Source organism: Mustela nigripes, chromosome 2 (genome assembly GCF_022355385.1).
Source record: "Mustela nigripes isolate SB6536 chromosome 2, MUSNIG.SB6536, whole genome shotgun sequence".
In the NCBI taxonomy this organism is placed as follows: domain Eukaryota; kingdom Metazoa; phylum Chordata; class Mammalia; order Carnivora; family Mustelidae; genus Mustela; species Mustela nigripes.
The window spans coordinates 88,389,460-88,409,738 of NC_081558.1; the positions used below are offsets into that span (position 1 = coordinate 88,389,460).

General features: G+C 41.7%; 1 protein-coding gene across 6 annotated transcripts in view; it reads left to right on the forward strand.

Moving 5' to 3' along the window:
* NEK11 (NIMA related kinase 11) overlaps positions 1-20,279 on the forward strand; it is a 245,163-nt gene that overhangs the window by 200,952 nt on the left and 23,932 nt on the right. For 5 of the 6 annotated variants that reach the window (XM_059390919.1, XM_059390921.1, XM_059390918.1 and 2 more), the window contains one exon: positions 899-995. The exons of the other annotated variant lie outside the window; for it this stretch is intronic. In XM_059390919.1, the coding sequence (XP_059246902.1) occupies positions 899-995 (97 nt within the window). The remainder of the gene's footprint in view (positions 1-898; positions 996-20,279) is intronic. 6 annotated transcript variants of the gene reach the window in all.

Genomic DNA, 20,279 nt, shown 5'->3' on the forward strand with positions numbered 1-20,279 from the left:
CCTTCTGGGACATAGCAACTATGTGGATAGAACTTATAAATGAATATTAGGCCATTCCATGTTTTTTTTTTCTCCTGATGGAGTATGAGGCACCTGGTGGGGGGTATAAGGAATGTACAGGCAGATTCTGCCCCAGCTCCAGGAAAGATATTATACAAACCCTACTCTGGAGGACCCCAGCCCTTGCTCAGGGGCCCACATTGGCTTCTTAATGGAAAATCGTGTGGTTTCACTTGATGGACTATTTCTTTCCCTAAGGTTCCAACATGCCTTGTGAGAGCCTCCGGGGTTTATCAGTAGAAGCTGGAGCTCTCTCAGCAGATTTCATTAACACTGCAGCTCTCCTTAGTAATGCTTTACCTCATGAACCCAGTTTTGACCTTCTGCTGCATTCTGCTGAAGTTCACGGCTGTAGGTGAACGCCCCCAGTCAGCATCTTGCTTTCCATTGCAAAAAAGCAATGCTGAGATGTGGGATTAAGATAAAGGGAAAACTAAGTCTATTAGAAAAACTGTCTCAGCCATCTGAGCCCATACCACACCTGCTGAAAGTGCCTGCCAAGGGCTCCTCAGGAATGCTGGCTTTGCCATCAGGGCGTTTCCCTGAAAGTTTGCTAATATAAAGCCCATCTTTTAAATAATGGTGTTCTGTTTAAATAATCCTTTTGGAGAGAGGCTTGGTCCTAGAATTCCTTGTGTATATTAAAACTATAAATAATCTTGTCATTAGGCATAAATCTCCTTAATGTGCATGTCATAATTGAATTCATCTCCAATTAATGTAGCATTACCTAGTGGCAAAGGTGGATTAACTTCTGTTTTCTGATTGCCCTTGAATGCTGCCTCCAAGTTGCTGGAGTGCTGATGATGTCAGTAAGTGCTGTGCATTGATTTTTCAGATACAAGGACCGTCACCAGCACAGCTGCAGACGTGTCCCCGAGACCAATGGTGTTCAACAGCCCAGCGGCTAGGAGCAAGATGAAACACATGAGGGAGTAAGTTGCATGTCACCTGAGACCTAGGAGAGTGGAGTGTGAGCCCTGTTGACATAGAGTGTGATCCTATCATGTAACGCTATTCCACTTGGTCTTGAAAATAATAGCTGTGCTTTTCTAGAAGTGAAGGTGAATGGAATGTGTAAAAAAAAAAAAAAAAATCAGTTGGAAAGGGCTGCAGCTGTGTGGAAAACTCAAACTTAAAAATATAAGAAGAAAGCTTTGTCTGAGTGTGTACCCACCCCTCCCCCAAATTCATATGTTGAAATCCTAATCTCCAGAGGAGATGGTATTAGTAGTTTGCATTTGGAAAGTGTGTAAATCATCAGGCCTGGTGAATGGGATTAGTGCCTTATAGCGCAGGTTCCAGAGAGTTCTCCAGCCGCTTCTGCTATGTGGAGACACAGGGAGGAGGTGTTGGCTTTGAATCAGGAAGAGCGGAAGGGGCGGCCCTCACCAGAAGGCAAGTGTGTGGGTGCTTTGATCTTGGACTTCCCAGCCTCCAGAGCTGTGAGCAACACATTTCTGTTGTTGAAAAGCTACCCAGTCTATGGTATTTTACAGCAGCCCTAAAGAATAAAGACAGCACCTGTTACAGACTTCTTGGCAAAGGAGAAATACCCAGCCTCCTAGTCTAAATTTTCCTGTACAATTCATGTCTCTAGATCAGTGGTTGGCAAATTCTCTCTGCAGGGGGATAGATAGTAAATAGTTTAGGCTCTGTGGGCTGTAGGGTTTCTGTCACAATTACTTAACTCTGCTATTGTTACACAAAAGCAACCTTAGGGGCACTTGAGTGGCTCAGTGGGTTAGCAGTCTGCGTTAGGCTCAGGTCATGATCTCAGAGTCCGAGGACTCTGAGGTAGCCTCAGATCTGGCTCCCTCCTCAGCAAGGAGTCTGCTTCTCCCTTTCCCTCTGCCCCTACTCCTGCTTGTGTGTGTGCACTCTCTCTCTCAAATAAATAAATAAGTAAATAAAATATATTAAAAGAGAAGAAGAAGCCTTAGACAACATATAATTACATAAGCATGGCTGTGCTTCAAAAAAATATCATTTTAGACTGAAATTTGAATTTTATGTAATTTTCAGGTATCACAAAACATTATTTTGATTTTTTTCAACCACTTAAAAATGTAAAAACAATTCTTAGCTCACAAGATGTAAAAAAATAGGTGGCAGACCAGAGATTTGGCCTGTGGGCTCTATAGTTTGAAGACCCCTCCTACAGATGTCCCAACTCAGAAAATTTCTAAAATTGACTTCCTGTGTTGGTGGTGCTCATGCACAGTTAGGGAAGTTTGGCAAGTATTATGTTTCAGTCAATTTGTGTTTATATTGCTCTTGCAACACCATATATCACCATACGGATTCATGTTTGAAAGCAAAGGAGAAAAAGTGCTGAAAATTATTTCTAACCCTAAAGCTGGTAATGTGTTCACATGCTTATTGTTTTAAGGCCTGCTTCTGTCTGAGTGGCTCCCTAGTAACCGAGTTACTATGGTAACAAGTGACGCCCAGGAGCTGGAAGTGAGAAGGGGTTCGGACTAAACTTTCTTGCCTCTGCTTTCTTCCACTTTTCCTTGCTCAGAGGAGATTATGGAGAAGGCTTTGTTAATCTCCCAGTTGATAATCTTCAAAGAAAAGCTACTTAACTATTTTGCCCTTAAAATTTAATAATGTGGTATTGTGGGATTTTTGATCTAAGACTTCATTAATTTTGCAGAGTACATAACATCCCATTTGCTAGCATATTATGAAATGCTTTAAATAATTAAAATGAAAGTAGTTCTGGCAAAATAAATGACAAAGATATGTTCTAGCGATTTCAGCCCTGGTATTTTTTTTTCCCCCCTCCTTGTTGCTTGACTAAATTTGAATTTGACCAGTTATTTTCTGGCTCATAGAGTTTGGGTTCTTTCCCCGTGGTTGGTATTGCTTCTTTGGCAGAATAACCTGCCATCCCCTCATACCCCACGTCACAAAGCCCTGTACCATTCCAGAAAAGACAAAAAAGGAAATTGAAGCCACAGGGCTGAGTATCTTTTGAGGATATTATGCTTCCTGTTCTAAGACTTAGAACACAGCCAGAAGAGAGAGGATCTTGCCATTGTTTCACATTCTTTGCCCAGTAATGTACTGTGTGCTCTGCGTGTGGACAACTGTTGGGACATAAAGAGTAATGAATGACCTGTATCCCAAGGAACTTACAAGGCAGACAAAGCACTAAACTTCAAGGTGGAAAGTTAAATGACAACACAATGGTTTTGTAATATGAGATAACAGTTCCGAAGAGCCTCCAAGAGGGACCATGCCCATGTGCTAAATGGAGCAGATGGTGAGAGCTTTGAGGTCAGAAAGGGGAAGTCAGGGAGGCCTCTGGGAGAAGTGGGAACTTGACTTTGTCCTTAAGAGAGGTGGAATTTGGAAAGGTAAATAGAAGGGAAGGAAGGCTGGAAGCCAACAGATTTGGAGTCCAAGTCATGGCTTCACCAATAAATGGCTTTCTAACCTTAGGCAAGTAATTTTCAAAGGTTCTGTTTCCTCATCTGCAAAATGGTCACAGTTGGGTCCCTGGAAAGGTAGACGTGGAGGTGGGGATTACTGTGCGGGAGATTTGTGAGGGAGTGTTCATGAGGCCGCCACATGTAGTAAGGAGGGGAAGGAAGGAGACTGGGCACAGGGACACATCAGGCTGTGACACGGTCTCACTGGAGGCCGCAGTGGACCCTACAGAGAGCTCTGAAGCAGGGATGGCCCCATAGAACCTCCCTGAACTGGGGCTAGAAGGCCAGGCCTCTACAGCCCCAAGTCAATAAGCCCTGGATGTGGGCTGTCCTGGTAAGGGACTGTGACTCAGCAAGACATTTTTTGGCCAAGGTTCTCCACCAGTGGTACCCCCAGCGGCCGGAGAGTACCTGCAGCACCTGCTGTGATGAGTAAGTGATGTAATGCAGAGAAAACTGATACATACAAGAGGCCTTCTTGAGGTAAAGTCAAGTATTCAGTACCTATCATTAAGGAGTAAAGAAGATCGCTTTTTATTCAAAAGAATATAAGGAAGGAAATGAAAGGGATATATTTTAGCAATACTGACTGTATCAGGTTAATCATGTTAATTTTTTAAAAATTGGTTTTGAGAGGCATCTGAGAGGCTCAGTTGGCTAAGCGACTGCCTTCAGCTCTGGTCATGATCCCAGAGTCCTGTGATCAAGTCCCACGTCGGGCTCCCAACTCCATGGAGAGTCTGCTTCTCCCTCTGACCTTCTTCCCTCTCATGCTCTCTCTCACTTTCTCTCTCTCAAATAAATAAATAAAATCTTCAAAAGAAAAACCAAAAAAAATTGATTTTGAAATAGATTAAGCCTATAGAAATGTTGAATGAATAGCATGATAAATACTGACATGTGCTTCACCTAGATTCACTGGTTGGTAACATTTTGCCACATTTGCATAATCTCTTCATATCTATCTATATAATGTAGACATACATTTATACATTAATATAATTGTTATTGTTACTGTGACATTTGGGAATAAATTTTTTTCATCATGATTTTTCACACCTAAATATTTACATGTGAAACTCCTAAGAATGGGGGCATTCTCATATATAACCTCAGTAAATGATTAAACTTAAGATATTTCAAATTGATATATATGATATAATATACTAATCAACATTCAAATTTCACGGATTGACCAAATAATGTCCTTTATAGCAAATTTTTTTGTGATCCGGGATACAAGCCAGTTTCACACATTTCATATAGTTGCTTTGTGTCTTTGGTATCATTTACTCTGAAACAGTTCCTTAGTTTTTTGTCTTTCATGACATTTTTGAAGAGTACAGGTGGGTTATTTTGTCGGCTGTCCCTCAATTTGGGTTTGTCTCATATTCCTTTATGATTAGATCTAGGTTTTACATTTTGTATGCTATTCTATATGTGATTCTGTGTCCTTCTGAAATTTTTTAAAAGATTTATTTATTTGAGAGGGAATGAGAGTGGGGTGTGGGGAGAGGAGCAGAGAGAGAAGGAGAGAGAATCCCAAACAGACTCCATGCTGAGTACAAGCCCAGTTGGGGCTCAGTCTCACCACCCAAGGTCAGGACCTGAGCCAAAACCAAGAGTCAAATGCTCAACCGACAGCAACACCCAGGTGCCCCTTCTTCTGAATTTTTAAAAAGTTACTTTGGGAACTTGCAGACATACAAAAAGTACTCAGAATAGTATAATTAATCCCCATGGACTCATTAGTCAGACCAACAATTATCAACCAATGGTAAACCTTGCTTTATCTCTACTCCCAACTATTCTCCCATGTTGAGTCCCATTCACCATATCTTGTCATCTGTTTATTTTTCAATAATATGTGAATTTTTTTTATTTTTTATTTTTATTAACATATAATGTATTATTTGCCCCAGGGGTACAGGTCTGTGAATCATCAGTCTTACACAATTCACAGCACTCACCATAGCACATATCCTCCCCAGTGTCCATCACCCAGCCGTGCTATCCCTACCACCACCCCCAACCCCAGCAACCCTCAGTTTGTTTCGTGAGATTAAGTGTCTTTTATGGTTTGTCTCCCTCCCAATCCCATCTGGTTTCATTTTTTTCCTCTCTCTTCCCCCAACAACCCCCTGTCATGCCTCCCAAATTCCTCATATCAGGGAGATCATATAATAATTGTCTTTCTCTGATTGACTTATTTCACTCAGCAGTAATATGTGAATTTGAACTTGCTCTTTAACATCTCCCTTTTGGACATACATGAGACATTTCAGACTCAGGATGTCCAAAACTGAACCCCTGACTTCCCTCCCCAAACTGCACTTCCACAGCCTTCCCCATCTTTACATAAGGATGGTAAGATCTAGGGTAGAACAAACCTTCCGGCTCAGTTATCAGTGCCCCTCCAGGCTTACTGTGTGATGATATAAGGCTATCAGGCCAGTGGCTTCATCATCTCTTACTGTGAGAAAGCGAAGCTCTATAAGGAAATTGGGGAGCAACACATATAGTGATCTTAACACCATGTTTCTTCAAGTTCTCCCAAATGGGAGATCCTGAGGCTTAGTGAGCGTTCACATATGCAGTGCCAGGCATAGAGAAGACCCTAACATAGTGGTCAGGTGGGGGAAGGTATGGGGCAGAGAGACAGCAGCTGCTTGAGTTATCTTCTTATTATTACTAGTGTGCATCCTTGGACAAATTAGACCGCCTCCTTGTTCCTGAGAGTTCTCCTCCGTAAAGAAGAGCCAATAGTGGTTCCTGCTACATGGGGTTGTTGTGAGGTGATGTCCTGTTAAGATTATGAATGCATGACTTGCACTTAGGATACTTCACAGCACGTAGTAAGTGCTCAATAAATGTTAGCTCGTAAGATTCTCAATATACATGTGGTTACTTCCTCTTAAAAAGCCCCAAGTGAAGTATCTGAAGATATTGGCATGTGTTACTCTGCTAAGTGATGTTTTATCCTTTAGGGCATTTGTGGGCGAAGAAGCTGTGAAGATATTTATATAGTGGTTTTCGTGGGTTTTTTTTTTAAGCATGCAAAAAGAAGCGTCAGTTCTTTGGGAAAGTGTTATGAAGTTGTTGAATATAAAACCAGCCCTTTACCATCATCCTCCAGCACTCAGTTTCCTGTCACGGCTACTTCTTACTTCTGCTGGTAGACCACTCCACAGATGAAACTCCCTGCTGGAGGCACAGGCAGCACTGGGCTCCCAGCAGCTGTGAGGTGGTGCCACTCATAGTCCGCAGAATCTCAAGAAGTCAGTATTGATTTCCTTTCTGACTAAGTAATTTCCATGCACATTTGAAGAGAGGTTCTATTCATATATGGAAGGATGGATGGATGATTGGTTGGATGGATGGGTCTTTGTGGCTTCATAGGCCACTGTGGCTTCATGGGCCTCCTGAGGCTTGTACCCTCAGGGCAGGGGTTTTTGGATTTTTGTTGACAAGTTTTCTTTACAACCATTAGCTGGATTTGATTCCAGGCCTGGCTAGAGAATGGCCCAGTTGTTTAGCTTCCAGCTCTGAGGATAGTAAGTGACACTGTTGTGGACAGGACCAGTCCTTTAACACACACAGGCCAAGACGATGTATCATATCACAAAGGTGTTTTTCAGCATGAATGAACATTAGTTATGTGAGTAGTGTCCTCGGCTTTGCTGCTTAGAGTGTTCTCCATAGACCTACAGCACTGACATCACTTAGAAGCTTCTGAGAAATGTGGAATCTCTGCCCTCACCACTCCTAAATTAGAATGTGCATTTTAGTAAGTTCTTTGGAGATTCATATATATATTAAAATTTGAGAAGCACTAAATCCAAAGGATTTCACCCTGGGGGGAGTTTGTTACCAGAGTATGAATTAGGATCAATCTTAATAAAAGCCAAATATAATATAAAAATATATTTATGCTTTTAAAGCCTCAGTTTTTTAGACGTTTACTTGTGTCCTATTTACTTTAATAAGGAAGGTATAACTTATATTTAATAAAGCTCACCTTTTTTAGTATACAGTTCTATGAAATTTGACAAATGTGAACAAGAAAATTCACTTTTTTAGTATATTGTATATACAGTATATATACTATATAATTCTATCAATTTTGATAAGTGCATATAGTCATATAACCATCACCACAGTCGAGATTATGGAACAGTTTCTATAGAAGATTTTAGAACCTCCAAAAATTTCTTGTGCTTTCTCTTTGTAACCTGTCTCTCCCATCATTGTCCTGTCATGTAAGCCATCTCCTCATTGATTCATTTTCTGTTGCTATAGTTTTATCTTTTCCAGAATATCATAGAAATGAACTCATCACTTAGCATCATAGGCCCCCATTGTAACTGGATGGTAGTTGTGGATATGGATCTAGATCTATGAAAAGTTATATGCTAGACCCTTATAGTAGTTCTGAATTCCTTTGTTTCCCCTTAGAATTGCCACAAGGAGAGCCAGGTTTGGGGGATAGTTTCACATACCTCATGAGCAGTTGTCCTGAAGGTTTGTGGACCCACGAAACCTGCTATTAGAGGGACTCACTACCCAGGCTATTCTGTAGATGAACATCTGGTTTCTTTGTCAGGGACTTTTCAGGTTCTTGCAGTGGCCAAGGGGCCTTAATGCCTGGGAACCATGGGGGAAGGGTGGACTTTATTGTCCTTTCCAGTGGGACAAAGTTCTATGGATGGGAGACACCTCACTAAAACTCAGCCTGAGAATGGGCACCCATGGAGAAAGCCTAATGTTCTTGGGGAGCTTCTGAGTGCATTTTCCCGTTGGAAGATCAATGCCCTGAAAAACATCTGGGCCCTAAGAAATTTTCTTGATGAGAAGGATGGCAGCTCTTTGTAACCATAACTCTGAATCATCTCTACATTGGCCATTCATGCACTGGACACAGGAAGACAAAATATTTGCCTATGTGGACACATGTCTCCTCTTTGAAATACAGTGATACATATATCAGCCTTCTTGAAGTTGTCCACAGCTCACTGAAGCTCTGGGGGTTTTTTGAGGCCTTTTTACCCCCCTCTCTCTGTTTCATTTTAGTTTCTATGCCTGTCTTTAATTTACTTAGTCTTTTCCTCTGCAGTGTCTGATCTGTTAATCCCAATCAGTGTATTTTTCACCTGAGATGTTGAAGTTTTCTTCTCTAGAAGTTTGGTTTGAATCTTTTAAATATATATATCTATCTTTCATGTCATTGATTAACATTGTCAATTTTTCCTCTAGCTACTTGAACAAGTAGAATACAGTTAAATCATTTTAATGTCCTCATCTGCTAATTCTAATGTCTGTGTCATTTTTCAGTTGGTTTCGATTGACTGATTTTTTTTCTCCTAATTGTAGGTAATATCTCTCTATTTCCTGGTATTCCAGGTCATGTTTGACTAAATGTCTGGCATTGTGAATTTTCCTTTGTTGGCGCTGGTTATTTTTGTATTCCAGCAAGCAGTCTTGAACTTTGTTTTAGGATTCAGTCAAGTTACTGGGAAACAGTTTGATACACTTGGGTCTTACTTCTGAGCTTTGTCTTGTAAGACCGTGGCAGCTTTTAACCATGGCTGATTACTGCCCATTATTGAGGTGCGACCCTTCTGTATACTCTATGTAATGGCCAGTGAATTGTCAGGTTTAATAACAAGGGACAATTTGGCAGGTGTGAAGAGGCACTATTCCTGGCCCTGTGTGAGTTCCAAGTACTTTTCTCTTTTTAACTCTTCTGCATGGTTCTTTCCTTCACCTCAGTAATTTCCTTGCACGCATGCAACCCATCTATATTTAGCTAAATCATTAGTCTCTGTGTGGGTGTATAAAGGTATACACCTTTATGGGTGTATAAAGGTATGTTTGTTTCAAATATTTAGAAACAGCTTTTGTTTTGTTACTTTTGTTTATTAATTATGTAAAGTGGTTCCATGGGTCCAAACCCAAATCCATAAAAAGGCATAATTAAGGAAGATAGCTTCTATCCTTGATCCCTTACCCTCTCTCTTCCCCAAAAAGGAATCTTAAAAAACAGTTTATTCATCATCCTTTCATTTGAAAAATATATTCAAATAAAGGCATCCTATCTCTCACTTCTTAAGAAATTGGTAACACATTATACACACTTCTGTGTGCTTCACTTAGCAATATATCCTGGAGATTACTTCATAGCAGGATGTAGCTATAGACTCCATTTCTTTTCACAGCTTCCATGGTCTCCTTTGTGTGGACGGACCGTTGTTCATTCACCCTGTCCCTTAGATGGAGGTCCGGGTTTTTCTAGCATTAGTTATTAGAAATGGCACCAAGTGCATTCATCTTTTTTGTTTTACTTCATTTATCTTTGAGATAGATTTTAGAGGTGGGATTGTTTCAAGTAGCTAAGAGGAAATATTGACAATGTTAATCAACGTTATGAAAGATGGATATATATTTGTGTATATTATGTATATACATAATGCATATATAATTCTCATAGATTTTTCCAAATGCCTTTTTGCATTCCAGTCAGCAATGTAGGGAAGTGCCTATTCTCTGGTTTCCCCACAGAGTATGTTATCAAACTTTGAGATTTTCGGTTTTCTATTATCTTCCTTTCTTTTCCCTTACCTCCTCTTTCCCTCTCTCCCTCCCTCCCTCTGCCTTTCTCTCTATCTCCCTTAAAATGTAGTCTTTCACTGTGGGGTCTATTTAACTTTGCTTTTGATATATTTTGTGGAATCTAGGAAGTCGTATTTTCATCTCGGTCAACACTTGAGAGCCTAGTACAGAGAATGTGTTAAATTCTAGTTTGGGAGTGGAAGGGAAGAAGCCACTTTCGAACTCAGGGTTCAAATGAGCTTTCCGACCAGTTTCCCCAGAAACATTGTTTATTGAGAGTCAAACGGGTGTCGCTCATATGGATTAACACAAAGCGATGTATGAGTGCGTGTGTGTTCGGGGGTTGGTTAGCCATTTAGCCAGTGATCTTTATGGGAATTATGAGGAACACTTTCCAGGACTGTTGACCTTGGTGTCGGTGGGCGTAGTCGCCGAACGGCTGGAGTCAATGTGGTCACGTGCGGCATCAGGCCCAGATGGGCATTGCTCTCCAATACATGGGCAGTGAGTACATAGTCTCTGTTGAAGGAGAAGGGAAGCAATGTGGTTTTGACGGAGCTGCCCAGTGTCCTGGTGTGTTTAGTGGGATGCACTCACGACTTACCGTGTGGCATGCCTGACACGGCTCGTGCCGCTTCGATGCTCAACACTGGTTTGTGTATTTGCGCATGTGCGTCACAGAGGCCTGTCCTTGGCCAGAGGGCACTAGCTCTTGTGTGAGCTGTTGTGGTTGCAGAGCCTTCTTTGAGTGCTGCAGCGCCTGGAGAGTTTCCTGCAGATTCCTTCGCTGAGCTCTCATGTCAGCTGTTTGGAAAGGTCTGGGCAAGGTCAGAGCACAGCCCTGGTCGAGTGTTGTGATGAAGGCCAAAGGCAACTATTTAGAGCCTGCAGAAGGCATGAGGAGGTTCTATAGTAACACTGAGGTCAAACATAGTAATTGGTTCAGTCTCAGTTAGCTGGCTCAGAAGTTCTTGAAATTTTTCCTTCACTTTCAATCACAGGAAGACCTTGACCAAGGAAGGTCAAACTGAAGATGAGAAGCCCATGACCTTTATTGTCCTTCTTGTTAACCTGATACATGGTTCATCATACAGCAGCAATTACTTGGAAAAATGATGGTGGAGCATTAAGCACTTGCTAAAAATGCTTCCAAGATGGAGTTGCAGGAGTTTTGTAATAGTGTCAGCTCAGGTTCTGAATTGGACCAAAGCCATAGCCATGTTTTTGTGAAGGGAAGCTTGCTTTCAATGCCCAGGGGAGGTGTGATAAAGGAAGTGTGCTAGGACAGACACCCTCTCCCACATACAGCTCACACCACATACCTGTGAAATGGCCAGACACTCCATTCTATAGAGAGTTGTATTTCAGGAGGTTAAGAAACTTCCCTGCTGTCACATAGCTAGTAAGTGGCAAGACTACATTTGGAATAAGAGTATGGCTAATCCCAAAACTAATGCCACTAACCACAAACAACCAGAGTCAGATGGTGACAGTGGGAGCCAAGTGACACAAAAGCCCGAGTCCTATCAGGAACTCTAAAGCTGCCTTTTAATTACCATGAAATTTTCACGTGCCTGGTGTCATTTCTGGAACCTACTTGCTCTCATTTTGTAGTCATAAATACTTGCAACTTACCCCACTTTGAGAATCTGTGGCTACCGAAAGGCCACGCAAGACCAAGGCCAAAGCTGGCTTTGAGGCTTGGTCTGCCGCTATCAAATCCTAGGCATCATTACATGCCTTTCTGAGTTGGTAGGTATTTGAGATCTGTATTTTGACGGCATCTCATCCTGTCAGCCCAGGCTTCTCCTTTGTCAAATCTATTTAATACAAAATCTTTCAGGATTTCCAAGTGCTTTATGAATAAAGCTCATTCTTTCTCACTGATTGAAATAACCTTTCAGAGGAGAAATAGATGAAGTGATGTTCTCTTCTCTGCTTTCTAAATCTCATTGAAGAGGTGTTAGTTATGCTTCGAGCCATCCCTCTCTTTAATAAAAGGTCAGTGTCAGGCAGCAACACTTCTGGAGGAACTGCTGATTGAAGCCTGCATTTCAATTTCAAAACAACAAACAAAAATTTGTTTGTAAGGAAGGCTTGGTGACCAGCAAATGAGGGCTTCTTGTCCAGAGAGCAGTGGTTTCAAATTTACATACAAGGTTTGAGAGAGCCTTTACAGAGCTGGTCAGACTTCTTACTCAGCTGTCTCAAGGTCCACAATCAATTAATTGTGTTTTTCTTAAGAGTCTGTTATGTGAGGTGCTAAGTGCCATGAGGCACAAAGCAAGGAAGACACCTTATACTCTGGCTGGGGAGACTGGAAGCTTGACATATGATTCACAAGACTGGGGCAAATGTCACGTGCCCCTGAGTGAAGAAGGGACCCATCTCTTCTGAAGGCTTGGACAGGTCCGCTCTGCTCAAAGGATGCCCTCTCCCTCACGTGGACCTGATACGCCTACTTCCCCAGTTCAGGAATTAGCCCCTGTCTATGAAGGTAAAGCTCAGCCTCATCACCACTAACCCACATGTCAGCCAGTTTGTTCCTGCCTCTCAGGTCTCTGGGCAACTTTGGCTCAAACCCTAAGTCCACATCCCGTGATGGTTCACAGCCCTTCCTGGGAGTTCTGTAATTCTTACAAGTTAGGAATATCTCTTCCATCTCCGTTGTCCCCATTCTGCACCATGTTGGTCTAGACTGAAAGATCTAGCCTCTTTATCCATTTTCCCCAATACTCCTACTTAACCAAATTGTCTGTGAGGGCACTAGACCTTTCTGGCTATCTGGATGCCAGTGATGAAGGTGTCCTATCACAAAGACTTAAGCAACTTCAAACTAGTCACTTAGGCATCCCTGTTCTTAAAGAAGTGTTCTTTAGTATACCTGTTGCAGATACACTCACCGGGAAGCAGGCTCTGAGATCATTTTCCTGCAGCAAGTTTCCAGCACTGGGGCTGGCTCTCTGGGTCCATACGTGTTGGGGGAGAGAAGGAAGGCAGAATGGGCAGAGGGAGAAATTGAGCTATGGTACTGTCTCAGCAAGGACTTCCTGACCAGATGGGACTGGCAGAGGCTGGGGTGACCCTGCAAAGTTGTCCCAAGTTGACTGGCAGGGGCTGAACTTGAGACCCCTCGTCCACCAATCACTGGCCCCAGGACCAGTGCGGTTCCCCAGCTGGGCAGCAGGCTGAGGGCTCCCCGCCAGGGCCACTCCTCAAAGCTGGAGAATGAGATTTCAGTAGTAAAAGGGGATCTCGTGGTACAGTCCAAAGTCCACTATCCTCCCAGAAGTCTCATTCCCCAGCTCTACTCCAGTTCTCCAACATTTTTTGTTTTCATCCCTTTCTCAGGAGCAAAGTAAAGTGTTCTCTTGCCTTAGCCATTCCTCTACTTCTTGGGCTTTTGCTCACATCTGTGCCTTCCAGATCTCACTTTCCCTGAAAAAGTCTTCTCCAGGTATTTTTTTCTAAATGCTGTGTGTGTGTGTGTGTGTGTGTGTGTGTGTGTGTGTGTGTGTAAGTTGATGCTTAACACATGTGCACCCAAAGTCCATTTGTTCCATTTCAGTAACAACAGGAGGCATCATAGGTAAATTGCTGTAATGCATGGAGGTGGATTTTAGGATTTGAACAATCTGAATTTGCAACTTGGCTCCTCTTCTTACTCTGTAGTCTTAGACAAGTTCCTCTGCCTCTCTAAGCCTTGGTTTCTTCACCTGCAAAATGGAGAAATAATTAGCTTAGGTACTAAGGTACTAAATATCATTCTATTGAGAACTAAGTGGGCATCCAGTAAATGCTCTCCTCTCTTTTCACATCTTTTTCTGGATACTTTCAATGGCCATTCAGAGGCCCCTCACTTTATGAGTTGGTGTCCAATTGGTTATGAGGTGATTATTCTGTTATTTTTTTTCCCTACATAAAATTGAAATCCTGCTTTCCAAGCAAACCATCCTAAAGAGGGCCCTTTAGCTATTGTCAACTGCAAAATAGAGGTCTAAGTCTGAGGAGTGGAGACCAGGTGGGGCACAAGTTCAAGGACTACTTAGGTAAGAAACATCAAACTTCAGTATGCTTAGTATCCCTTGTTGACTCTTCCTTGCTCATGTATTTTTTTTCCTTCTAGAGCCATAAATCAAATGTGTTACATGTCTTTGGGTTCCATTGTAGTAAATTTGTTCTTTGCCCAGCTTGGGCAATGAACATTATTTTGAAACAATTAAGCACACTTAGGATAAATCTATAATAAATTAACACAGCTGTTCCTATATTATTTTGAAATATCTACCATCTGTTTGATGCTGGAAACACTAACCACCACCAGGTACCGCAGGTTAAGCAGGAAGTCGCGTGTTTATTGCTGTATTTGTTGAGTTTTGACGCTAATAGTTTCCAACTTGCCAAATTAGAAAAAGAAAGCAGGCAACCCTACTTTTCAATTCCCAGCCATGGAACAAGCTGTCACAGCTGGGTTCCCAAATCACAGGACCTTAGGAAGAAGTCAGGTTCCTCCTGACAGTACAGTATGAAGATTTTGGCAAAGAAGTAATCCAAACAAATGTTAATTTTGACTCTCGAGAAGATGGTGGAGTTCAGGGAGTCACAGCTGTCCTTCCTTAAACCCCTCTGGCTCTGAGGGGCACAGGCGACTGCGTCACTCTTGTGTAACCTGAGTGTGTCAAGGAAATAGCCAGAAGCACTTTGGGTAGACGTGGATGCAGAATAATGGGCAAATCTTAGAAAAAGTGGAAGAATACCAGAGTCATAGTGTTTTCAACCCCATACGAAAGAGGTGTTTTCTGTGCACCTGTGCCATGGAAATGAGCTGGGTGGGTGTGGGAGTAGGTGTGCTCCTTGGTGGGGCCCAGGGTTGTCTCTTGCTACTTCAATGGGGCCAGGTTCTTGACAACGACCCCGGCACTGGATAAGGGAGCCTTAGGACACCTTGTCATCATGTGCCTTGACTCCCGACAAGTCCCCCTGCCGCCCCCCGCTGCCCCCCGCCCCCTGCCTCGGTAAGAGCCCGTAAATGCTCACTGGAGAAACCAGAGCCTTCTCCGTCTACTTCTTATACTGCACCTCCATGCCAGGATCAAAAAATAGCCTCCCAGGTTACATCAAGTTCCAAGAAATATGAACCAAATGCTCAATAAGCAAGTTAGCCCTTGTTGCCTTCAGTGGCATTGACTGAGCCCCTGGTATTTGCAGAGAATAATGAAGAGAGAAATGAAAGTCAGTCTTTGCCTTTGAGAGACCGAAAATCTACTTTACTGAAAAATGTATTCTCTAACACTTTGTCAAAAGGATTTGAAAATAGAATTACCAGTTGACACATATGAACAGCATGCTTTGCTGATCACAGCTTACCTCTAATACCTGCGAGACATTTATTTAATCTGTTCTCCAATCGTGTATAATATGCAGTACAACTTACAGAATAATATATACATATATAAAATGAAGATCAGAGACAGAGTGAGGAAGTCAAGTGTGTCCTGGTTGCTGTGGCTGAGTGTATAGTGTGGCCCTGAGCTGCCAGAAAGTCAAGTCAAAAGAGGGAAATAGGATATAATTTTTAGTTCTCATTATCAGGAATTTGAACATGGCTCCTTATGGAAGACGGGGCTCCTCACATGGGGTTTTATATATGGCATATTGAGTAAACTCCTATCCTCAACAATCTTTCTGCAGGAAATGCACACGTGAGTTTTATAACGGTGGCTTCTTTGATAAAATAAAAAGCTCTTTGATGATTACTTAAGTCATGTAGTTTTCTAGTGGTCTAACTCTATTTAAAGGTAAAAGTGGGATTACCTAGAGAATTTACAATCTGTTGATTTTAATTAGAATTAAATGTTTGCTTTTCATTTAAATTAAAAATATGTGACCCTTGAAGAAAGGATGAGAGCAAAACTGAAGGCAGATTTTAATTTAAATTCTCTTTGGAATAAATGACAGGGATGCCCTTGGCTGATTTGATGAGTATGTTTTCCTATGACCGTGCATTAATTAACTAATAGTGTTTTGACTTTCTATTTTGATGGTCAACCCCTAATCAAAGAGTGTTAAAGTACAATTACTATTATAGATGTTCTAAGAAAAGCTGGACACGAATAACATCCACTAGAACTTAATGTGGAGCCTCATCAGCCTCTGATCAGGAGTTCTGCTCAGTAGGTTTGCCCATATGTTGGCGGTAGAATCTTATCCATAATAGCCAGGAAAATCTTAATGTAATAGAACACACAGGTGTTTCTTAACTCAGAGCTCTTTAAAAACATCTCAAGGATTTGTTCAGTGTGAGCAACTTTATCCTCTGGCATGTGAACACTTTATGAACACAAACTATCGGAACAAATTCTGATGACTCAGTGAGAGAGGTTGAAAGAGAATAAACACAATAAACTTCCATCTTCTTTTCTAAGAACCGAGGCTTACCCTTTTACAGTGACTCTTCTAGTCTGCCCTAGAATTTTCTTCTCCTTATATGGTACACGCTTTACTGGTAGTCTTCTGCCAGTTCCACTCTATTCTGGACTAGGATGATCTACTCTTTGTAGATTAGGGCCCTTTTATAACTTTAAAAAGTTACTTATACTTATACCTGAAGATTCTCAAGATTCATTTTAAGCTCTGTCTTTGTTGGCTGTTTTTTAATAACTCATGCACCCCCAATGCATTCTGTAAAATGCTGGGTGCTACTTAATTCCCCTGTTTGCTCAGCCTGTAGCTCTTTCTGATATCAGGATGCCTGTTCTCTGCATGAATAGTCTACCTGCCATGGTATTGGGAAAACCATATTAAAACTCACTGGAAGACACTCCTTCTCACTTGAGTCTTTGGAAAAAAACAAAGTAACACAAGGTGGGCCCTGAAGTTGAAGTTGTCACTTAGTTTATTTAAAAATAAAAAAAGGAGCCATTGGCATTGGCATAAAAAGAGTCATTTCCTTGTTGAGATCAAGGCTTAAGTGGATCTGCCACCATCAGAGGTGTGGGCGCCATGACACTCACTGTGAGTCACCACAAAATGACCTCCTCTCCCCCTGCCTGCAATAGTGCAAGACGGTGTTGTGATTAAACACAACTCCTACATGATGATGTTTCATTCCCCTCAACATCACACCAAGATTCCTCATAGACTGCAACATTTGGGTACAAGACAAATGGCTTCTAATTTTGTTTTTTGTGACACTATTATCTGCATAAGTGGAAAACCAGGTAGTAAGTTAACATAGGGGATGAGCCTTTTGCCAGACAGCCTGAAAAACGCTACAGAGAAAACCCTTCATGGTCAGAAGCGTGAGGATGAAATATTGAAATCTGAAAGACGGATATGATTGTATGATCTCCTTATTGGATTCTGTGCACAGGAAAAGATACTGAGATGACAAGATTCTTCGTCTGGTTCATTGCTGATTTTTCAGCACTAAGATTAGGTGCTCAGTAAATACCAATGGGTGAATGAGTGGATGAGTGAAGGAAATACAGGGGTATTACAAAAATGGGTTTCTCCTTCCTGCATCCTCAAATCTCTAAAAAGTGGCTCACAGATCTCTGAGAATCTCCTGGCTGGATTGTTGGAGGGCTTATCCTTAAGGCCCCCAATGGGCCTCCAGGACACTTTTCAGATATGCAGATTCAGTGAGTGTTGGAGTTTTTGTGAGGGTTGATGTGAGATGTTGAGGGGAGACAGTGGGGCCTTCAAGGTGAATTCTCAGGACTAGATGAGGAGAGATTTTATAGTCATCATCACCAATGAATGATTATGCTATTACCTTCCAGAGATTTCGTTTTTTGTTTTTGTTTTTTTAATTTCCTAAATCTCAGGTTGTTGTTGGGTTTTTTTTTTTTTTAAGGTGTTATTTATTTACCTCACAGAGATCACAAGTAGGCAGAGAGGTAGGCAGTGAGGCAGAGGGGGAAGCAGGCTCCCTGCTGAGCAGAGAGCTCATGACCTGAGCCAAAGGCAGAGGCTTTAACCCACTGAGCCACCCAGGCACCCCTCAGGTTGTTTGCTTGTTGTTGGTTTTATTTATTTATTTATTTTTTGCTTTTAATTTTTTTTTGAATTTTCCTTTTTATATGACAAATATGCTCTCAAATTTAGAGGTGAGCAGCAATGGCAGAGGCTCTGGCCTTCGTACATTTTGAGTGTCAGCTCAGCAGGATATGCTTGTTGGCCGCTCCTGAAAATTGGTAGAAAAAAAATACAGCCTGTGTCTGTGCAGGAAAATGACAAATACGGGGACAGACAGGAGTCGTGTAACAGCATACTGGGGCATCTCAAGCCGTTTGCCTCATTCCAAACTCTGCTTGAAAATGAGGTTTCAAGCTGCTGTTATCCATACTCTTGATAGGGTGCTTGTAAACCCGCAGCCCGGCCTTTGCCTCTAGCTCCCCAGCACGAGCACCTCAGACCTCCTTGGCCATGGTTAGGTAGAAAGAGACATCCACTGGCCCTGTGAGTTCTTCCCTCCCATGGGCTCCACTGTGGATCAGTGGGGTTTCATGCATCCCTCATCCTTGGTTCACATATATCCAGAACCATATTAGCCCTGTGGATTTAGAAGCCTGGAACTTTCAAATCACCTTTGTGACTTACCAATTCTGTAGTTTTGAGAAAATTGCCAAAACTTTCTGCACCTCCTTTTGCTCCAGAGAACAGGAAAGATATTGTTGCCTACTCTTATTTGTTTATTATGAACCTTGAATTAAATGCAATAAAGCATACAGAAGCACACTGTTGTACTCCATGGTGTTGACTGAATACTGATGAGTGAATAATGTTTGGGAAAATGGGTGATTATGCAAGAGCAGAAGTATTAATCAATGGGCTAAGGCAGCAGATTTGCCACTTGGAAGGGACCCTCTAGGCCAACACTGAAAAGGATATCATTGAAGAGTATAGTCCTTGCAAACATTTGGTGTATGCAAATCAGTAAGGTCTATTGATAAAAATCCTGGAGAAAGTGAAGATTTAGCAAAAGTTGTGAACAAGTGGCTATTGCTTTCAAGAGCTACTGGCTAATTCAATATAAGACAAAGGCTAGAGATATTTTAAACTTTTTTTTTTTTTTTTTAAGAACTGGTTCTCTTAATTTATCTTGGGAAAATATTAGAAACTGTTGTAAACACCAAGTAGGCAAGGTAAGCTCAGAAAGTAATCAGACTAGTCACCCAAGATCTTATGAGCTTTGTCCACAGAATGATAATCACCCAAAAGAAGGTACCTAAAACCAAAATGGGGAGGAAGAGTTGGTTGAGGATATATGATTGCCCTGAAACACAAGAAGCTCAGTTCTTGGAGTCAGGGAGACTCAGGTACAAACTTGGACTTCTTGCCTCTGAACAATTATATGACCTTGAACTAGCTGCATTATGTCTTAGAGATTAGTTTTATCATCTGTAGACAAGACAGGGAATATTTACTGTCCTCACTGTATTATAGACAAAGCAACAAATCTGAAATATTTCCTGTCATTGTTGCCATATGCAATCTTACTGCTTTAAACCAACACACACAGAAGGGTCACATTCCTAATGTGTACGACCAGGACTTACACAAGACTTGGTTGCTTTTCTCCTGCAGTGACAGTAGTGCAAAGTTCTGGTTATAGTTCTTCCCCCTGCAAAGTTCTGGTTATAGTTCTGCCCCCAAATCAAGTAGCATTTCAGTGATGTACTTTTGATAAAAACAAATGAAATGGCAGTTTTCCCCACTCATTTAAAAGGTCTTCAAATCGGGGCGCCTGAGTGGCTCAGTGGGTTAAAGCCTTGGCCTTCGGCTTGGGTCATGATCCCAGGGTTCTGGGATCGAGCCCCAAGTCGGGCTCTGCTCGGCGGGGAGTCTGCTTCCCCTCTCTCTCTGCCTTCCTCTCTGCCTACTTGTGATCTCTGTCTGTCAAATACATAAATAAAATCTTAAGAAAAAAAAAAAAAAGGTCTTCAAATCAAGCTACATTTACTTTTGAGTCTCCTATACAGAGAAATAAGTGTCAGCTACCAACCCAACCATGCTGGCATTTATTCTTGTAATGACATATAATTCTCTTCATCTAACCATACCTGGAATTCTGGTTGTGAATCTCCAGATTCATCTCCAGAAATCTCATGTTGCTTTCTTCCAATTTCCCCATAGAAAAAACTTCTGTGTGCTATGTATGTGTAT